Raw genomic sequence first — 22,459 nt, forward strand, 5'->3', positions numbered from 1 at the left:
GGCAATAATCACCAGCAAGTGGCGTAACATTCGCACAGTGAGAGCAGCGTGCCAGGCTAACTGAGCACATAGTGAAAAATAATCTAACCAACCCCATTACAGTCAGCGGGGCTTCCTGGGCGCGATTTGTGCCCGTTACTTGTCACATTCGTCCCCTGGATGGATTCTACTTCTTCTCTATGGCAGATGTGGCTTTACACCGAGCACTTCAGTCGGCACCGCTGTCCATAATACCCTACCTCCGCCCCCGAGGAGCTCCCTATATTATGCTGTATTAAAGGGGTCTTCCCAACGAGATCACTTATGTCTATACTGAGGACGGGGTGACCCCCGATCCACCACATCAAGGAGGAGAACGAATAGACAGCTGGCGGCTCCTCGCTCCATTCACTTCCATGGGAATGATGGAGGTAGCGCGCAGATCTTTATGGCATCACTGGGGTAATATACCAGAAATGTCGCTGTGGAGAACACGCCTTTAACTTCTCACTATGTTTTTGGAAAATGGGAACGACAGCATCGAGGGGAAGGTACAATCTGATTTTAGGCCAAGTATGGGGAAATCTGAAAACGACTCATCCAGCGGCGTCTTCTGAACATTGCACTGCAGGGCAGAGCCTGGAACATGATACCAGCACCATAGAGAGAGAGCAGCACTGGAGGAGACCTGAGCCTGCAATGTCACCAGAGCCCAGCTGCATGGATGGTGGCTGCCACCAGCTGACGCTGCACTCACAAGCCCCAGCCTCCCTACCTTGGTGGTGCGGATGTGCTCCATCTCCGGTCCCTTCTATCAGATGCACCAGGACCGGGGGATCGCCGGGATCCTGCTCGCTTCCTGCTGCTGCCGGAGCCGCAATACACTTCCTGCTCTGATCGATGCAACAGGGAATGAGACACACAGTGCGAGCTGCGGCGGCGCTGTACAGTCCTGAGTGTACACCGGCGCCACCGTGCGCTCATATTCCGGTACTGCAGTGTGAAAGTCTCACTGCCTGAAAAGTACTGTACACATCTAATGTATGACATCTAGAAAAGCCAAAAAGAGGAATACAACAGAGAACGTGGTTATAGACACCCATCAGCCATAACATTAAACCTACTCACCAGAATCCGCATGGAAATCCACCACAAATTGCATGGATTTTGCTGCCGATTTCTACACAGGAAACAAAATGAAACAAATCCCCATACTTACCTACCATGGCTCCAGTTAGTCTTGGTACAATTCTGCCTCCTTCGATGACATCTGGGCACATGTGGATTATGATGGATAGTGGCAGGCAAGGTCTCCGAGCCTTCAGATCGCCAGGAGAGGGGAGGAAATAGTTTATTACAAACTTTATGGAAAGTATTTTTCTTTTTAAGTCTTTTGATGTTTCCCTGAAAATTGGCTTCGTTATGGACTTTGACTTCCATGTTGATCTCAATGGGGAAAATCCTTCAAGGGGTACTTTGGTTATGTAAGCACAGGATAGGTGATAAGTTATTGATTGGTGGGTCTCCGACCGCTGGGACACCCACTGATCGGCAGAAAGGAGAGCTTTCACCCCCAATGGAGAACATTTATTCCCTGTTAGCACTCTGCTTTTACTGTCAGCCATTTGGAAGATTAATGGAGCGGCGGTCGCGCATGTGTAAAGGCACTGTCACACTTAGCGATGTACTAGCGATCCCGACCAGTGATATGACGCGGTCAGGATCGCTGGTGCATCGCTAAGTGGTCGCTAGTGAGCTGCCACACAGGCCGATCTCATCAGTGACATCGCTGGGGACGGGGGTCGCTACTTACCTGTCAGACGCGGCGATCCTGACGTCCTCCCGCCCGGCTCCACGCTCATCGCTCGTCTCTCCACAGGAAGCTGACGACGAGAAGCGGTCCAGGACGTTCTCGCGCGATCAGCGATAACCAGCGGAGGAGCGGGTCGTAGGTAAGTATCACACACAGCGATGTCACTAGCAATATCACTATAACGTCACAAGTTATAGCGATATTGCTAGCGATATCGCTTAGTGTGACAGGCTCTTAAGGAGATAGACCGGACTGCGAGTACCTGCATGCCGGGTCCGGAACTGAAAGGGCTGCATCCTCTGTTTCCGGGGAAAAGCCTGAGAGAAGCGCACCTTCCCCTGCTGCATGAGGGAAGCATTAGTGAGACGGAGCTTCCTGCTGACAGAGGAGGGCAGAGAGTGAGTAGGGAAAAGTGTGCGCAGCAGCAGAGGTATAAGAGCAGAAAGAGCGCGCTGCAGGACAGTTTGGTGCAAACGCAGAGCAGCATGCAGAACGAAGAGTGGCATACTCTGACTCCCCTTCCCTCAGAGAGTACTGGCGCTGCGACAGGCCACATAGCGAGAAAGCCCGTCACCTGCAGAGAGAGCTGTGCAGAACAGGTTCGGGCAGAGCCAAGTCGGGTGCTGCAGCAGACACAGAGAGGAGTGCTCTGTCCGGGGAGCACCTACGCCACACAGACCAGCAACCGCCGTCGCCCACCGCCATCAGCGGGGACAAGAGGAAAGGAGACATACCGGTGCATGCCCAGTGATCGCCATAAAGTCAGGTGCCAAACGCTCCAGGAAAGTGAGTACCGCGGGCGTGCTGCTTGAAAAGAGACCAGGAGCGTGACCTTCAGCTACCCCTGACTGTTAGTTAATAGCGGCCCAGACACGTGTGGCCTGACTTCACCAGGAGTTATAGTTTTGGAGCTTTTGGTCCATATACCTGCACACACCGCAGAGAGCAGTGCTACGTGCCGGTGGTTCCCCACACTGGACCCAGTACTGTGCTAGACACCTGTAAGCACGGGAAATCTACCCGCTTCCCAGAGACTTTGTTTAGAAGTCATGTGCCGCTGTTGTCGGTGCCACTGTTGGAGCACCGAGACGCTGCAATCAAGAAGACTACAGACTGATAAGGTTTTTCCCTTTTCCTTCTGATCTGTCGTTCGTCCCTGTCCTACCTCACTCAAACTCCCCGCCCCATCCTTTGTCCTGTTATACCCCTCCGTGCCCTGCCACTCCCTGAGTGGAGTATATTTGTTGTTAATAAAATCGTGTTAACTCTCTTGATCTCTCTCTCCTGTCCGTGACGACATCTCAAGTTCCTGCAATTTCTACACATGTGCACTGCTGCTCTCTTCTAACTGGGGCTGGGATAAAAGTTTCCCGTTCTAACGTTCAGTGCGGGTCCCAGAAGTCGGCACCCCCACTGACCTAGAAGATATCACATATTATGTGGATAGGTGATAACGTTTGACCAGACAGCCCCTTTAACTTAATATATGTTGTAAGAAACGCTAAAAAAATGAAAAAAGAAGTCTGGGTGGTCCCAAAACGCGTCAAGTTAGGCTATGTTTACATACTGCATTTTTTTATGCGCTTTTTTGTTCAGTCATACCCTGCTCTCTTGGCAGTAAAGACGCTGCTTACAAAAATCAAGTTTTGCTGGGTTTTTATTGTCTCTTTTGCATGGTGATAAAATTTAGTGCTACCAAAAAAAGATGATGCAACTTCCTTTAAACGCTGAAAGAGGTGACATGCTGCAGTTTGCAAAAACGCACCAGTTTTCCCAAATCAGTTAGGAAAAAAAAAATAATGTGTGTGCAGGAGATTTCTGAAATATCATAAACTTTGCTGGTACTGTAAAACGCAGCTTAAAATGTGCAAAGTCAGCTCTACTTTCAACCAGTGCGATCAGTGGTTTTATATCCCATATAAATTGGACATTATCCTGCTATATTGGCAGACTGGTATTTTGTGCCTATTTTTATTTCATTTTACAATAATTTTTGAGTTTCTTACATTTTATTAATTCTCCCACAAGGGCCAAATAACAGTATTTTATACAATAGCAATAGAGATTGTATTCATGATTATATTCTATGATTCTATCTGTACTAAATTTATTATCAGGTGGATTTAGATGTGGCCGTAATCATCATTTATGTTAATTTCTCTCACTCTTTTGGATGTCAGAGTTTACTAGTGCACTGAAATCCATCAGATATTAACAATACTTCTTTCGTGTCCCCCCGACCTGTAAGGGTGTGTGCACACGCTGCGGATTCTGCTGCGGATCCACAGCGGTTTTGGTCTTTTGGATCCGCAGCAGTTTTTGCTGCGGTGTACAGTACCATTATAACCTATGTAAAATGAAAACCGCAGTGCAGAGACTGCGGAATTTTCCGCGTGGTTTTTCTGTGATTTCAAATCCGCAGCATGTCAATTCTTTGTGTGGATTCCGCTGCGGTTTGGCACCTGCTCCATGGCAGGTGTCAAACCGCAGGCTAAACCGCTGAAAAACTGCAGACCTGCGGTTTTCATGAAATCCGCGCAGAAAATTCCGCAGCGCAATCCGCAGCGTGTGCACATAGCCTTATTGTTTTCATTTTAAACCCCTTTAACTGTTCCTCAACACAAAGTGACATATTGTTGATGCAAAATCTGCATCAAAGGTAAAGGCAACTGTCACATATACACTTCTCAGCACGTTTTGCGGGATGCACCTACAAGAGTTACCGTAATTTATTTACTATCCCTCAATCATGCAATCAGTCTCTGTTACAGACTATAAAGGAAGCAAAAATTATACCCCTACACACACTACATACCCCGGCTACACAACAAGCTGCCACCACTCATCGAACACACGGGGTGATGAGTCCCCGAAATATATACTACTGTCCGACGATCAGGGCCGGACTGGCCATCTGGCAATTCTGATAAATGCCAGAAGGGCCTGTCTGGTTGTGGGCTGCATTGTCAGCTACGTTGTTAGCAGAATCGGTGTTCTGAACATACCCATACTGTTAAGAGTTGTGACGGAGCACAAAGTTGCTGACTCCATCACTTACCCCAGCAGGCCACGTGAGTCTTTAGAAATATTGGTGTCGTAGAAAATCTTGCTTTCCTCCATCCAGGGTAATATTAGTAGTAATATATCCCATCTGGTGATTGGGGACAGGGACAGCATGGGCCTGTGTGACTTCAAATGTCAGGGCTGAATTTCAGCCTCAGTCCGTACCTGCCGACGATCAAAACGTCACACACTCTCTGAAAGGCAATGGATTCCTTAGACCATATATGGGCTATGTGAGGGTTTGTACTGCATATAGATTGCTATGTGGGTTATTGTACTGTATATAGGAGGGCTATGTGGGTTTTCATACTGTATATAGGAGGCTATGTGAGGGCTCATACTGTATATAGGAAAGTAGGTGAGGGCTCATACTGTATATGGAGGGCTTATACTGTATATAGAAGGCTGTGTCCAGGCTCATACTGTATAAAAGGGGCATGTTAGCATACTTAATTCTGCTCAATATTAAGTGATACAATTAAATAAAAAAAAATTATAATTAATGTTAATATGAATATTGAGCAGAATTTATTTCAGCCTATTGGTTCGGCCCTCCACAAAAGTCACAATCTCTTATGTGGCTCCTTGGGAACATGAATCTCCCACCCCTGCTATATTATGTATAATGCTATACATGCAGTAAAAATTTGTTCTCCGTTATCTCTGGAGTTTTTTTTATCTACAGATGTGCACCAGAGCACCTTTGTATTACATGACTTATCACATCATTTATCAAAGAGGATTATGTGACATGTAAAGTGATACATCGGGTTCCTGGGGGGGCCCGAGCGCTCTAAGCTGCCCGGGGCCCAGGCTACTCTTCATCCGCCCCTTCCTGTACACGGTTAGTTTCTGTGAGAAGCTTACATCGTTCCTGACGTATGTCTCTTGGCCCTCATCTGATTCTGGCTTTTGTCAGGCTACTGTGGTTGATGTTTCGGTCATGTTGGGTTTGGGTGAGCTCCTCCGGGGGTCCTGGTTTGTTTGGCCCTTTATATGTAGCAGGGCTTTATGATGGGAGCTCGGACTGCTACTAAGTAGGTGAGTCTGGAATGAAAGTGACCTCTTCAGAACTGCCAGGTGTAGAGGCAATCTGCCCAGCTCAGCCTGACAGGCACTGTAGGAGGTGCTCCGATGGACCTGGAGAAGAGACTTACAGAATTCTATGTGAAATATTTCTCTTGGGCTGAAATCCCACCTTAACCAGTCTGGGTAGGTGTGAGGACCCCAGACTTCGCTGCCATACAGGAGGATTGGGTGGATGATGGCATAGATTTTTAGCCAGATCCCCACTGTCGGCTTCATCTTTACAAGATTATCATGTTTTTCCCACGGAGAGCATTCATTTTTTCAACTGGCTAACATGGCACCAAACCTTTTATTCTCTAAAGACTGTGATACCCCCTCCCCCTTGGTTTTGTAATAAGAGTGCATAGAAGTTATACCCGTTGTGTAGTGTCAATCATGTGAATGGCAGACTTAAACTAATGTCATATGACTGATGCTGCCTTATAGCACCCATACACATTAGACTAAAGTCGTCTGAACCAGTAGCGTAGCTACTGGGGGGGCAGAGGGGGGGCGGCGGCCCCGGGCCCCGCGCTCTGAGGGGGCCCACCTGGAGCTAAGCTGCGGCAGAGCAGGGAGAATCGATCATCTCCCTGCTCTGCTATGTTCTATTCTGTGCGCACAGGACCTGTGATGAAGTCACAGGACCTGTGATGAAGTCACAGGAGGGAAGGAGTCAAGGGGTCACATGATCAGGGACCTCGTGTTTTTTGCTGCAGATCCGCAGCGGTTTTGGTTCTGCGGATCCGCAGCAGTTTTCCATGCGGCTTACAGTACCATGTAAACCTATGGAAAACCAAATCCGCTGTGCACATGCTGCGGAAATTTCCACGCAGATTTGCTGCGGTTTATTTTCCGCAGCATGTCACTTCTTTTTTGCGGAACCGCAGCTGCAGTTTTCGGTCCGGGAAGAACGAACATGCAAAAATATCTCTCTCTTTCTCTCCTCTCTCTTCTCTCTCTTATCTAAAGCTGACAATGAATTGAGGCTTGCAAGAGACGTCAAAAGCAATAATAAAGGATTTTGGGGATATGTCAAAAGTAAAAGAAAAGTCAAAGATGCTATAGGATTTTTACAGGATGAAAATGATGAAATGGTAAGACAGGATGTTGAGAAGGCTGAAATTTTAAATTCCTATTTTGCATCTGTTTTCTCTCAGAAAGGAAATGTAACATCAACTGTTCTTCACTGTCCTATTAAGGGAATAGAAGAATCCAGGATATCTATAAACAGAAAGATAGTGAGGAAACACTTAGCTAACCTAAAGGAATTCAAGTCTCCAGGTCCAGATGAATTACACCCCAGAGTACTGAAGGAGATAGCAGAAGAAATTTTTGAACCCCTCTCCATAATCTTTGAAAATTCTTGGAGAACAGGAGAAGTCCCAGAAGACTGGAGAAGAGCAAATGTTGTTCCTATCTTCAAAAAGGCGAAGAAGGTGGACCAAGGGAACTATAGGCCGGTGAGTCTGACTTCTATACCAGGAAAGATCTTTGAACAAATTATTAAACAACATGTATGTAAGTACCTGTATAAGAATGAAGTGATTAAACAGAGTCAGCATGGGTTTGTAACTAATAAGTCATGTCAGACTAACTTAATTTCCTTCTATGACAGAATCACTGACTGGGTGGATCAGGGAAATGCTGTAGATATAGTATATCTTGACTTCAGCAAAGCATTTGACAAAGTATCTCACACAATCCAATCCTTATTGAAAAAATAACTAAGTATGGAATGGACAAGGCAACTGTTAGGTGGATTCAAAACTGGCTTAATGATAGGACCCAAAGAGTGTGTCAAGAGCACCGCACTGAACTTGCTCACTGAGCCAGTGCGCGTGTCCTGAGTAAAGCGAACTGTGCTCAAAGATACTTGTGGGGCAGGCAGCAGCCGAGTAGATGCGTACTTCAGAACAGCAGGACCTGAAGCACGTGACTGCTAGGGGCGTGGCCTAAACTCCAGAGAGCTAGGAGCTGCAAGAGAACTCCTAGCAGGGTAACTGCGGGACAAAGTTACCAAGGGGCATAGACAGGGAGGATAGTCAGGACGTAGCCAATGAGTCATACACAGAGATAGCTGGAAGGTACAAGAGGGGCGAGCAGAGAGTAGTCAGGTCACAGGCAATGAGATATACACAGAGAGGGTAGCGTAGTACAGAATCAACAGGAAAATTCACAACTGGGAACAGAACCAGGTCAGAACCATATAAACAAGCTATAACAACGAACAGGCACAGGCACACAGAGGTCACCACACTCGGCCAAAGGCAAAAGTATAACTGACGGGGATTGGAGCTTCCCAGGGGTTTAAGAAGCTCTCCCTAAATCAAAGAGAGGCCACAATCATTAACCCCAGGTGTGCAGGTCAAAACCTGCACTGAGCTCCAGACATTAACCCCTGACGTGCAGCTCAAAAACCTGCACTGGGATCATGACACAGTGGTCGTAAAAGGCTGCACATCCAGTTGGAAGAATGTCTCAAGTGGGGTACCACAGGGCTCTGTCCTGGGCCCTGTATTGTTCAACATCTTTATCAACGATTTAGATGAAGGAATTGAGGGTAAACTGATTAAATTTGCTGATGACACAAAGCTAGGAGGGATAGCTAACACTAGAGAAGAGAGAGAGGATTCAAAAAGATATATATAAACTGGACCAGTGGACAGCAACTAACAGAATGTTTTTTTAACAGGGAAAAATGCAAAGTACTACATCTGGGCAATAAAAATGAAAAAAGTATATATAGAATGGGAGGAATAGGGCTAAGCAACAGCACATGTGAAAAAGACTTGGGTATACTAATAGATCACAGACTGAATATGAGTTAACAGTGTAATGCAGCAGCAAAAAAAGGCAAATGCATTTCTAGGATGTATTAACAGAAGCATACAGTCTAGATCACGTGAAGTCATTTTTGCACTCTACTCCTCTTTGGTCAGACCTCATCTGGAATACTGTGTCCAGTTCTGGGTGCCACATTTTAAAAAAGACATCAACAAACTGGAGCAAGTTCAGAAAAGAGTGACCAGAATGGTGAGGAAAGGTTGCAGGATTTGAGAATGTTTAGCTTGCAAAAGAGAAGACTGAGAGGAGACTTAATAACTGTCTACAAATATCTCAAGGGCTGTCACATTGCAGAAGGATCATCTTTATTCTCATTTGCACCAGGAAAGACTAGAAGCAATGGGATGAAACTGAATGGGAGGAGACACAGATTAGATATTAGAAAAAACTTTTTGACAGAGTGATCAATGAGTGGAACAGGCTGCCACGAGAGGTGGTGAGTTCTCCTTCAATAGAAGTCTTCAAACAGAGGCTGGACAGACATCTGTCTGGGATGATTTAGCGAATCCTGCTTTGAGCAGGGGGTTGGACCAGATGGCCCAGGAGGTCCCTTCCAACTCTACAATTCTATGATTCTATGATTCTTCTCTATCTAACCTTATCCGAAAGACCTTAATGACTATAGACCTGTAGCATTGACATCACACCTGATGAAGGTATTAGAGAGCTTGGTTCTCACACGTCTCCGTCCTCTAGTGAGCTCGGATATGGACCCTCTCCAGTTTGCCTACAGGCCGGGCATTGGTGTATATGATGCCATTATCCACCTTCTAGATAGGACTCTCTCTCACCTGGAGAAACCTGGGAACACTGTGAGAATAATGTTCTTCGATTTCTCTAGTGCTTTTAACACCATACAGCCAGGTCTACTGAGAGACAAGCTGGGCCTTGTTGGTGTGGACCTCCAACTCTCCACCTGGATCCTTAACTACCTCACGAGCCGACCTCAGTTTGTAAAGGTTCGGGACAGTTTGTCAGACACGGTGATCTGCAATACAGGGGCACCTCAAGGTACAGTTCTTGCCCCTTTTCTCTTCACACTGTACACTGCGGATTTTAGGTGCAACTCATCTAGCTGCTACTTGCAGAAGTATTCTGATGACTCTGCAATAGTAGGCCTCATCACAGGAGGTGATGAAAGAGAGTAAAGAGACACTAACCAAGCTTTTGTGGAGTGGTGTCAGAGGAACCACCTTAGGATTAATTCCGTTAAGACCAAGGAATTGGTGGTGGACTTTCGCAAAGGCAAAAATCCACCAATAGTGGTGAACATTCAGGGAAATGACATTGAGATAGTCGACACTAGAGTTGAGCGAAACGGGTCGAAAAATTTCAAAAGTCGCCGACTTTTGGCAAAGTCGGGTTTCATGAAACGAAACCCGACCCTAGGATGAGGTCGGCCACGAGGTCGGCGACTTACGCGCCAAAGTCGCGTTTCAAAAGTTTGTTTTGCGCTCTTTTTCAGCCAATCAGGATCCACGGACACTGTGGGCAACGTGATGACATAGGCAGGGGTCACCACCATCTTTCAGAAGGGCATGCAAGTGATTGGCTTGCTTTGGTGGGCGTCACAGGGGTTATAAAAGGGCGTGCACGCCGACCGCCATCTTACTTCTGCCGATCTTAGCATAGGGAGAGGTTGCTGCTGCTGATTCTGTAGGGAGAGCGTTAGGCAGGGAAGAAGAAAAAAAAACTGCTTCTGCTGCTAGCGATTTTGCCTGTACAACACACCAGTCACTGTGTGTGCAGTGCAAGGGGAGGCTATATTGTGGTGGATCAGCGGTGTTGGTTGTTAGGCTGCCTTCTAAGGCTTCCTGACAGCTGCATTGCTGTTTACCCACTGCTCTGCAAACTGCTTTTTTAAAAGCAATCCCAATTTTTTTTTTTGTCCTGCTGAGGTACTGAGCGTGCATTTTTTCACACCATACAGCGGTGTACGCTCCTCACACAGTACAGTGTAACGGCTGTTATCACAGCCACAGTGAAGCTATCTGTGTGTCACTCTGTGAGAATAAGTCGAGGACATGTTCCGTTCTTACAGACCTGCACCTACTAGTTTTGTCTAGCTTTCAAACAGTTAAATATATTTGCTGTTTGATCACATTCAAAACTATAGAGAGACAGCGTGTGTCAGTCCGTATACTTAAAAAACACGGAGCTTGACAATTTTACGTACACCGGACAGCCGTGTACGTGCACGCTCCTCTCAGTACCGTGTAACGGCTGTTATCACGGCCACAGTGAAGCTATCTGTGTGTCACTGTGGAAGGATAAGTGGAGGACTTGTTCCGTTCTTACAGACCTACACTCTAGGGAGATTCCTATTCTGCCCAATTCTACATACACCTTGTAGTTTGTGATACACTAGCCAATTTCTGCCTGTGACATAGCGCTCTGATATTCAGTGGGCCTCACACAATCCAAAAGTGTCCAGTGTCCACTAGTGTGTGCAGAAATTCAAAATCTCCCTTATCCTGTAGTCACTTTTTTCACACCTGTGCCATCGAGCCTGTGACATAGCGCTGTGATATTCAGTGGGCCTCACACAATCCATAAGTGTCCAGTGTCCACAAGTGTGTGCAGAAATTCAAAATCTCTGTGATCCTGTAGTCACGTTTTTCACACCTGTGCCATCGAGCCTGTGACATAGCACTCTGATATTCAGTGGGCCTCACACAATCCAAAAGTGTCCAGTGTCCACTAGTGTGTGCAGAAATTCAAAATCTCCCTTATCCTGTAGTCACTTTTTTCACACCTGTGCCATCGAGCCTGTGACATAGCGCTGTGATATTCAGTGGGCCTCACACAATCCATAAGTGTCCAGTGTCCACAAGTGTGTGCAGAAATTCAAAATCTCTGTGATCCTGTAGTCACTTTTTTCACACCTGTGCCATTGAGCCTGTGACATAGCGCTCTGATATTCAGTGGGCCTCACACAATCCAAAAGTGTCCAGTGTGTGCAGAAATTCAAAATCTCCCTTATCCTGTAGTCACTTTTTTCACACCTGTGCCATCTAGCCTGTGACATAGCGCTCTGATATTCAGTGGGCCTCACACAATCCAAAAGTGTCCAGTGTCCACTAGTGTGTGCAGAAATTCAAAATCTCCCTTATCCTGTAGTCACTTTTTTCACACCTGTGCCATCGAGCCTTTGACATAGCGCTCTGATATTCAGTGGGCCTCACACAATCCATAAGTGTCCAGTGTCCACAAGTGTGTGCAGAAATTCAAAATCTCCCCTGTCCTATAGACCCCTTGTACCTTGTTTTACATTACTATATGGTTTGTTGGATTTTGTCTACATTTCTACAAAAAATGAGGAAGGCTGGTGGAAGAGGCCGTGGAATTGGGCGGGGGTTGGCAGCTGGTAATGATGGTGTTGGTGGTGGATCTGATGGTAGTGGCAAGAGCAAAATAGGACCGAATGCAGGAGGTGTTGAGCCTGCGTCATTGTCTGGCTCCATAAGGCTTCGAAGGCTTAGTTTTCTAGGAGTTGGCAAACCGCTTTTAAAGCCAGCGCATCAGGAAAAAGTTTTGTCTTACATTGCTGACTCAGCCTCCAGCTCTATCGCCTCCTCTTCTGAAGTTGTAAAAAGTAAAAGCACTGAGTCGTCATTGGAGGCTCATGTTCATGAACCACACCTTTCCTTGTGTCCTTCACCCCAACCAAGATTGAAGGATGACGCAGGCCATACTACTGATTACTCCATGGAGCTGTTTTCACATACCATGCCTGGATTATCAAGTGAAATGGTGAATTACCCAGGCCAAGATGAATCTGACATGGAGTGCACTGATGCACAGCCGCTGATAGATGATTCTGCTGGTACATTCACTCAGAGCACTACATTGTCCTCGCAGTGTACAGAGCCAGATTCTGACCCTGATGAGACTCAGGTGCCCCTTCCCGCACACTATACCACCATACACGGTGACACAGAGGAAGGTGCACATGACATTGAAGAGGAGGTGATGGATGACCCAGTTGATGACCCAGATTGGCATCCATTGGGGGAAGAGGGTGCTGCTTCCAATAGCTCAGATGAGGAGCATCCACAGCAGACATCGACATCGCAACAGCTGTTATCTGGCAGGCCCGGAGCACTCCAAAGACAGGTTCCAAAAATCAAAAGAGTTGCTGGACAGCTTGTCCAGAGGGTCAAAAGATCACAGCGTGCTAGGCCGCAAAATGTCTGCCAAAGTAGGAAGAGTGCAGTGTGGCACTTTTTTGAACAAAATCCTCATGATCAGGCCAAGGTTATCTGTAAGAAGTGCGCAAAGACCTTTAGCCGAGGGAAAAATCTGAAAAATTTGAATACCAGTTGCATGCTTAGACATTTAACCACCATGCACTTGCAAGCGTGGACACAACACCAAACCTCAAGTGCCACATGTGCAACTGATCACAACGAAGGTAGTCAGCAACGCTACATTGTTTCCCCCACTGTAAGCCCACCGGTTAGCACAGCAGCAAATGTTGAGGTGTCGTTGCAAGGCCACAGCAGTCAGGGAATCCCACTGTTATATCAACGAAATACTGAATCTAGGCCATCAGAAAGAACACCAACTCCATCACCATCATCAACCCTCTCTCAGTCCGCCCTGTCCACCGCTACTTCCACCATATGCAGCTCTCAAGTCCAGCTCAACCTCCCAGACACTATGAGTAGGTCAAGAAAGTACTCAGTCTCTCATCCGCGTACACTGGGTTTGAACGCCCACATTGCCAAACTAATCTCGTTTGAGATGATGCCCTACCGGTTGGTGAAAAGCGCAGCTTTCCGTGAACTCATGGCCTATGCAGTACCACGCTATGACCTACCCAGTCGCCACTTCTTCTCTCGCAAAGCCATCCCAGCCCTCCACCATCATGTAAAAGACCGCATTGTCCATGCACTCAAGCAGTCAGTGAGTGGAAAGGTGCACCTCACAACTGATGCATGGTCCAGTCGGCATGGCCAGGGCCGTTACGTGTCCATCACTGCACACTGGGTTAATGTGGTGGATGCAGGGTCCACAGGGGACAGCGGTGGTGGGACAGTGCTGCCTAGCCCACGGTATAGGAAACAGTTGGCTGTAGGCGTTCCACCCTCCTCCTCCTCCTCCAGAAGCGAAAGCTCGTCCACAGAGCGCAGTCATACGAGCACTCCATCTGCAGATGCCACTGTTGCACACGAGGTGTCCCCCTATCGAGCAGCTAGTGGAAAGCGTCAGCAGGCTGTGTTGCAGATGATGTGTTTGGGCGACAGACACACTGCCGAGGTGCTGGCCGAGTACTTGAAGCGACAAACTGAGTCATGGCTGGGCAGTGTACATCTTGAGGCAGGCAAGGTAGTTAACGGCCGTAATTTTGTGGCAGCCATAGCCCTTTCAAAACTCAGCCACATACCTTGCTTGGCTCACACCTTGAACCTGGTGGTGCAGTGCTTCCTCAAAAATTATCCGGAGTTAACAGCCCTGCTCCAGAAGGTGCGAAGACTGTGCGCGCACATCCGCCGGTCGCCTGTACACTCTGTTCGTATGCAGAAGCTGCAGCGATTGCTCCACCTTCCCAACCACCGCCTCATTATCGACAGTGCAACAAGGTGGAACTCCACCCTGCACATGGTGGAGCGGCTGTGCGAGCACAGGCAGGCCATAATGCATTTGTGGGAGGATACACGGCCAGGCACTTTGAGAGCAGACATGGAGTTGACAGGTGTGCAGTGGTCGAAGCTGAAAGACCTCTGTAAAGTCCTTCAGTGTTTTGAGGAATGCACACGGCTGGTAAGCGCAGACAGAGGCGTATCTAGGCTTTCTGGCACCCGGGGCAAGAATTTGGTTCGGCGCCCCCCCCCCCCCCCCAAGTACATATGCGACTTGCACAGTTAGTCATGTACCCACGAGCTGCTCTCCCTAATGCTCTCAATGTTCAGTAAAAAAATGAAAGCAGGAAGAGAAGCTCGTTGTCACAGGACCATAACTATGAAAATCGCATATGAGTGAAGTGTCCATGTGATGACTACTGGAACCTGCAGAGTTGAATCCTGACATCGCAGCTTCTGAACTCTCACAACGAATGCACTGCATACTTTTAGGATTCTCCCTTGCCGATGTACAGTCATGTCAGCACAAGTATGTGATTTATATACTTCTGGCCACATTCCGACTAGACGTGTCCGGCCTCGCTCCGTTCATTTTCATGGAGTGAGGCCACACATGTCTAGTCAGCATGTGACTGCATGTATGTAAATTTCCGGCACGAGAGAATCCTGACAGCATTCAGTGAGCACAGTGAGAATTCAGAAGTCTGCAGTCACATAGAATGTCTGCAGACTCAGCGCAAACCTGGACAATCCCTTTAATGCTCCTAACAAATAAAAACATGAGACTTAGTCAGTGTCACAAATAACATTTACATCCAGGTACCTTATAGATGACGTCGTCTCTGCAGTCGTTCTCCTTTTCTTCATCTTGTCCAGACCCCATGATGAGTTTTCTCATCCACAGCCATCTCTGCAGACGTCCATCTTCTCCGGTCTTCTGCAGCAAATCTCCACACGATGCCCTTAAAGATAGAAGTGTTATTATAATGCTCCCAAATAAAAATATCTGCAATATACTGTCACCTCACACTATTCCCCTCCCTCCTCTAACATCCCTCTGTTCACCATACTGTCTCCTCATATATTTACCCCCTCACTCTCTATACTGTCTGCTCACACATATCCCCGACTCCCCATACTGTGTCCACATACATTCACCCGTTCGCACCCCTTACTGTCTGCACCCATCCCCCATACTGTTTGCTCATACTCTTCATTTTGTGTCCTCAAATCTCCCCACACACATTAAATACCATCCCCACTCCAAATCCCCCATCACTAATTCCCCACACACATTAAGTACCCCCCCATCCCCACTCAATAACCCCTCATCCCTACTCCCAAATCCCCCCACACATTATGTACCCCCACTCCAAATCTCCCCACACATTATGTACCCCCACTCCAAATCCCCCCACACATTAACCCCCATCCCCACTCATTAACCCCCATCCCCACTCATTAATCCCCCCACTCATTAACCCCCATCCAACCCCCATCTCCACTCATTAACCCCCACAGTCATTAACCCCATCTCCACTCATTAACCCCCCAATCATTAACCCCCATCCCCACATTAACCCCCATCTCAACTCATTAACCCCCCACATTAACCCCCATCACCACATTAATCCCATCTCCACTCATTAACCCCCATCCCCACATTAATCCCATCTCCACACATTAACCCCCATCCCCACATTAATCCCATCTCCACACATTAACCCCCATCCCCACATTAATCCCATCTCCACTCATTAACCCCCCTCTTCACTCATTAACCCCCACACATTAACCCCCATCTCCACTCATTAACCCCCCACTCATTAACCCCCATCCCCACTCATTAACCCCCCACTCATTAACCCCCATCCCCACATTAACCCCCATCTCCACCCATTAACCCCCCACTCATTAACCCCCATCTCCACTCATTAACCCCCATCCCCACATTAACCCCCTTCCCCACATTAAGACCCATATCCACTCATTAACCCCCATCTCCACTCATGAACACCCCATCTCCACCCATTAACCCCCCACTCATTAACCCCCATCTCCACTCATTAACCCCCTTCCCCACATTAAGCCCCATATCCACTCATTAACCCCCATCCCCACATTAAGCCCCATATCCACTCATTAACCCCCATCTCCACTCATGAACACCCCCATCTCCACCCATTAACCCCCCACTCATTAACCCCCATCTCCACTCATTAACCCCCATCCCCACATTAACCCCCTTCCCCACATTAAGCCCCATATCCACACATTAACCCCCATCCCCACATTAAGCCCCATATCCACTCATTAACCCCCATCTCCACTCATGAACACCCCCATCTCCACCCATTAACCCCCCACTCATTAACCCCCATCTCCACTCATTAACCCCCATCCCCACATTAACCCCCTTCCCCACATTAAGCCCCATATCCACTCATTAACCCCCATCTCCTATCTTCGGTGGTTCTTCAGCTCCACAGTGGAGCACACTTACCACCAGGGTTCTCTCTGGGCGCCGGGGAGTGACGTCAGCAGCGTGATCACATGACCTGATCACTCTGCTGACGTCGCTCTGACCCGGCGGTCAGAGCTTCAATTGTACTGGCGTCTGTATAGACGCCAGTACAATTGCTGCCTGGGAGTCGGCGCGGCCTCCTTCTCTGCGTCGGCTGTCAGCTTGACAGCTGACACAGAGAACCGCCGACACACAGGACGGGGGGCGGCAGAACGCAGCCGCCGGGGGAGAGACACTGCCGACCACTGCATTAGGCGGCCGGGCGGCCCGACTGCGCCCCCCTGCTGCCTGCGCCCGGGGCAAGTGCCCCGGCTGCCCCCCCCTGGATACGCCACTGAGCGCAGACGACGCCATCCTAAGCATGAGCATCCCACTTATGCGTCTGCTCATGCAAACTTTGACGCACCTTAAGGAGCAGGCGTCTGCAGCCAATGTTGACGAGGAGGGAATCCTTGATGACATTCAGCCATTGTCTGCTCAGGGACCTCTCCTGGACGAGGTGGAGGAAGAAGAGGAGGAGGAGGATGATGATGGGGATGATTACTTAGGGGAGGAGGATGCATCTCGTGGGGCAAGTGAAAATGTTGGCGTGGCAAGGTCTGGTACAGGGTTTGTGCGTGACTGGAGGGATGTGGATTTGCCAGAAAGTGCTCCTCCAACCAGCACTCGCAGTGCATCATTGACACCGGGAAAATTGGCCCACATGTCAGATTATGCCTTGCAGATCCTAAAAAGGGACCCCCGCATTGCCAAAATGATGAACGATGACGACTACTGGTTGGCCAGCATCCTGGATCCACGCTATAAAGGCAAATTACAAAACATCATGCCACAGGAGAACCTTGACCTAATATTGGCTAATAAACAAGCAACTCTGGTAAATCGGTTGCTTGAGGCATTCCCAGCACACAGCAGCGGTGATGGTTCTCACACGAGCCGTACGGGCCGGGGGCAGCTTGGCAGAGGTGTTCATGGTGCACGCAGCAGAAGTGGCGTTGGAGACAGGGGTTTCATGACAATGTTGTGGACTGATTTTTCAAGTACCGCTCACACAATTGGTAATACTGCATCGATGGAAAGTGACAGGAGACAGCAGTTGTCAACTATGGTTACAAACTACTTTTCCTCCCATATCGATGTTCTCCCACACAGGTCATTCCCCTTTGACTGTTGGGCCGCTAAACTGGACACCTGGCCTGAATTGGCACAATATGCCTTACAGGAGCTCGCCTGCCCAGCTGCAAGTGTGCTATCAGAAAGAGTCTTCAGTGCAGCTGGATCAATCCTGACAGAAAAAAGGACCCGTCTGTCAACCCAAAATGTGGATGATCTAACCTTCATTAAAATGAACCATGCATGGGTTTCCAAGGATTTTGTCCCACCTTCCCCTGATGACACATAGGGTGACAGAAAAATGGCTTGCTTTGGTCCACCTCTTCCTGGGACTTGACCTATTTCGCCTTTTGCATCAGCTGAATGTCCAACATCAACATATGCCACTTTCTAAAACTCCCTAACTGTGCTGCCTCCCCCCCCCATGGCCGGGGTCACCACCTAGCGCACGACACCGTGCAAGTGCCGTTGCCCTGGACAGGTGGGTAGGCCGACTCTTGGGCGCGGGCACTGGCACAGGGTCCCTCATAGTGCAATCAAGTGTCTCTGACGGTGGTGGTGCACACCCGCCGTCAGACACACCGCCGTACTATGAGGGGCCCAGTGCCAGTACTGACGCCCACGAGTGGGCCCCCCTTGCTTGGGCAGGGCCCCAGCATTTGCAATCTTTACCTCTGGCAATGAGAAAAAACTTTGCCCAGCTCCACGATGTAGTGAAAAATATTCTTTATTCACTCAATAGAAATGAGGTTTAATCATGTTCATGATTAAGAGTGCCTAGCCACTCGAAACGCGTAGATCGATTGCATGCCTTGTAACTCATGCTGGCTTTTAAACCTCATTTCTATTGAGTGAATAAAGAATATTTTTCACTACATCGTGGAGCTGGACAAAGTTTTTTCTCATTGCCTTGGATTGTGCGCTTTGACACAGCGGTCTCTTGCTCCGATGTTGGAATGCCGTATCTGGTGAGCTGGATTTGTATCCTGATTTAAATCTTTACCTCTCCCTGCTCCTCCGCTGTGTAGTCTGGGCCGTCAAATCCATACTGTGCCTGACACCGTCTGAGCCTGCCTCCTGATGTATAGACTTATATTTTGAATGTGTACGCTATCCATACATGTTATCCGGGGATACGGTACCCTTTCTCACCTTTGTGCAATCACGTGCAATCCATACTGGGCCTAACACCGTCTGAGCCTGCCTCCTGATGTATAGACATATATTTTGAATGTGTACGCTATCCATACATGTTATCCGGGGATACGGTACCCTTTCTCACCTTTGTGCAATCACGTGCAAGCCATACTGGGCCTAACACCATCTGAGCCTGCCTCCTGATGTATAGACATATATTTTGAATGTGTACGCTATCCATACATGTTATCCGGGGATACGGTACCCTTTCTCACCTTTGTGCAATCACGTGCAATCCATACTGGGCCTAACACCGTCTGAGCCTGCCTCCTGATGTATAGACATATATTTTGAATGTGTACGCTATCCATACATGTTATCCGGGGATACGGTACCCTTTCTCACCTTTGTGCAATCACGTGCAAGCCATACTGGGCCTAACACCGTCTGAGCCTGCCTCCTGATGTATAGACATATATTTTGAATGTGTACGCTATCTATACATGTTATCCGGGGATACGGTACCCTTTCTCACCTTTGTGCAATCACGTGTAATCCATACTGGGTGTGAGAACGGCTGGCGAGCTGTTAAGCAAGCTACAGCACCTGTGGTTTGCACACGTAAGTTTTTCATTTTTTCAGGAATGACGGTTAGGCCTAATTCCGGAACTGCGGTTGACCTGCACTTACTGGGAAATCATCGTTCGCGGGTAATAATTGTAATCAGTGATCCCCATCACTAACGTTGTTCAGCAGGTTATCTGCCACGGACATGTAAGGGCATGACACACCAGTTATTGGCCAATCTCATGTGCCAGAGCCTCACGTGTCCCTCTAGTAAGCCGGACTCGGACCGCGGGGCATGACGGAGTCTCGTTCGTTAACGGAATTAAGCTTGCAATGTGGACATTCCTTTAAGGTTCAGCTTTGAAACCATACTGCCCACGTAAAACAAACACTTTGCCTTCATGAACGCTGTTTGGAGGGTCATGACTCGTGGGAATAACGCCGCCCAATCAGTTAACCTGCTAGAGTGATCCTTCGTTGCTCCCAAGCATGACATCACACTCCCTAGGAAGAAGGTAATGCCACTGTGGCGACCGTACTCCTGGGGGCGACACAAGTGCACTGATGCCCAGCCACTGCTCGATGAATCTGCTGGTACATTGACCCAGACCACTACATTCCCCTCGCACGCTACACAGCCTGAATCTGACCCTGATGAAACTCAGGTTACCCTTCCCATATACAGTTCCATCTTACACGGCGACAAATAGGAAGCTGCAGATGAAAGTGCAGGTTCGGCCCACCCGCCATCAGACACACCACCGTACTATCAGGGGCCCTGTGCCAGTGCCGTCACCAACGAGTGGGCCCCCCCTGCTTGCTCAGGATCACAGCACTTGCAAGGTTGAAATACTGTGCAGTGAAATGGAAGATGGGGACGACGAGGAGTCCAGACTAGTACAGGGATTCCCTAGCAAGGAGACTTATTTGATTGTTTTCAATGTTGGGACAGCAATTTTTGGGGAGCACTATACTCTGGAGAATGATAGATGGGGCCCACCATACACTGGAACATTCCAAAGGTGGACATCAGACACTGGAGCAGCATTTACAGGGCCCATTATACACTAGAGCATTAGAAATGGGGCCCATTATGTTTGGAGCATTATTTGGGCCCATAAGACAGTGGAGCTTCATCCATGGGGACCAACATATACTGTAGCATTATGTGGAGCTCATCATATACTGTTTCAAACATTATATGGGACCAATGATTCTGTATGGAGAAATAGATGGGCCTCGTCATGAGATGTAAAAAGTGAAGTATTTTTCATTGTACTATACCGCTATTTCTCTGCCGTATCGGAGCATGATGAGTTGTGGTATGTGTTAAAGGGGCGCTCTTTCGCCCAGGGCACATGAAAACCTGGAGCCAGCCCTACCCCCCCACAACTTTAGCCAAATAACCCCCATTTTTCAGTGCGTAACTTGTATTATGAAGTTAATTAAGGTTGACAAGCTTAAGTAAGAAGAATTGATGCTTTTGGCATTCAAATGGGCACTGTAGGTGTGTTTCCTGTCCTCCTCTCACTGCCGACTTTTATTCCCCATTGACTTACATTGGGTTTCGTGTTTCGGGACGACCCCGACTTTTCCCTATAATCGGCCGATCTTGCTCGACCCGACTTTTGGAAAAGTCGGGTTTCACGAAACGAAACTCGACCCTAAAAAACCAAAAGTCGCTCAACTCTAGTCGACACCTATAAGTACCTTGGTGTGATCCTCAATAATAAGCTTGACTGGGCCCATCACTTGGATGCAGTGTACAGGAAGAGCCAAAGCAGGCTTTATCTGCTCAGTAGGCTGAGTGCCTTCGGAGTTAGAGGGGCACTCCTTGCATCCTTCTTCAACTCTGTTGTGGCATCAGTCATCTTCTTTGATGTGGCGTGCTGGGGTAGTGGCATATCAACCAGGGATAGGAATAGGCTGGACAAACTGATTAGAAGGGCCAGCTCTGTCCTGGGATGCCCCCTTGATCCAGTTCAGGAAGTAGGCGACAGGAGGATACTGGCCAAGGTGAGCTACATGGTGCAGAATGATTCCCATCCCATGCATGAGACCGTGACAAAGATGTGCAGAACTGTCAGTGACCGGCTACTTCATCCTAAATGTGAGAGGGAGTGCTATCGAAAGTCCTTCCTTCCTGCTGCAGTTAGGCTGTATAACCAGCACTGTCCAAAACGGAGAACGACCCAAACAGTGAACTGATAGATCCAAAGTTGTGACAGTCCGGTTACATTTTTTTTTTCGTATATGTACCTACCTACTGTCAATGTAATGCCTTTATGCATCTGTATCTGTACTTGTTCCTGCCTAGCTGCTGCAATGCTCTCAATTTCCCCATGGTGGGACGATTAAAGGATTATCTTATCTTATCTCCACAATCCACACAGCCCAAACCGCAATAGAATCTGCATCAATTCCGCTGGACAAAGTTTAGGAATCTGCAGGGAAAACTGCATGCGCTTTACCCTGCGGTTTCTGCCAAGCGATGCGGATTTTTCTGCAGAAAAAATCCGCAGCGTGTGCACACACCCTTATGGTGCTGGATGAAGGGAAGTTTATGTGTAGGGTCAGCGGGTGTTTACAGGGTGGATGTAGCAGAGCCGGGTGTGTACGTGGTGTACGGACCGGAGCCGTGTGTGTGTACGAGGTGTACGGACCGGAGCCGTGTGTGTGTACGAGGTGTACGGACCGGAGCCGTGTGTGTACGAGGTGTACGGACCGGAGCCGTGTGTGTACGAGGTGTACAGACCGGAGCCG

At 48.2% G+C, this 22,459-nt stretch overlaps 1 protein-coding gene across 1 annotated transcript in view; it reads right to left on the reverse strand.

The window, feature by feature from the left end:
- MTMR6 (myotubularin related protein 6) overlaps nucleotides 1-918 on the reverse strand; it is an 82,129-nt gene extending 81,211 nt beyond the window's left edge. Inside the window, exon 1 of the mRNA XM_073583115.1 lies at nucleotides 755-918. Coding sequence (XP_073439216.1) covers nucleotides 755-778 — 24 coding nt within the window. The 5' untranslated portion in view covers nucleotides 779-918. The remainder of the gene's footprint in view (nucleotides 1-754) is intronic.
- Between the last annotated feature and the right edge of the window lie 21,541 nt (nucleotides 919-22,459).

The sequence above is a fragment of the Dendrobates tinctorius genome, unplaced genomic scaffold (assembly GCF_039654945.1).
Source record: "Dendrobates tinctorius isolate UK_male_01 unplaced genomic scaffold, ASM3965494v1 ptg000075l, whole genome shotgun sequence".
NCBI classification, from domain to species: Eukaryota; Metazoa; Chordata; class Amphibia; order Anura; family Dendrobatidae; genus Dendrobates; species Dendrobates tinctorius.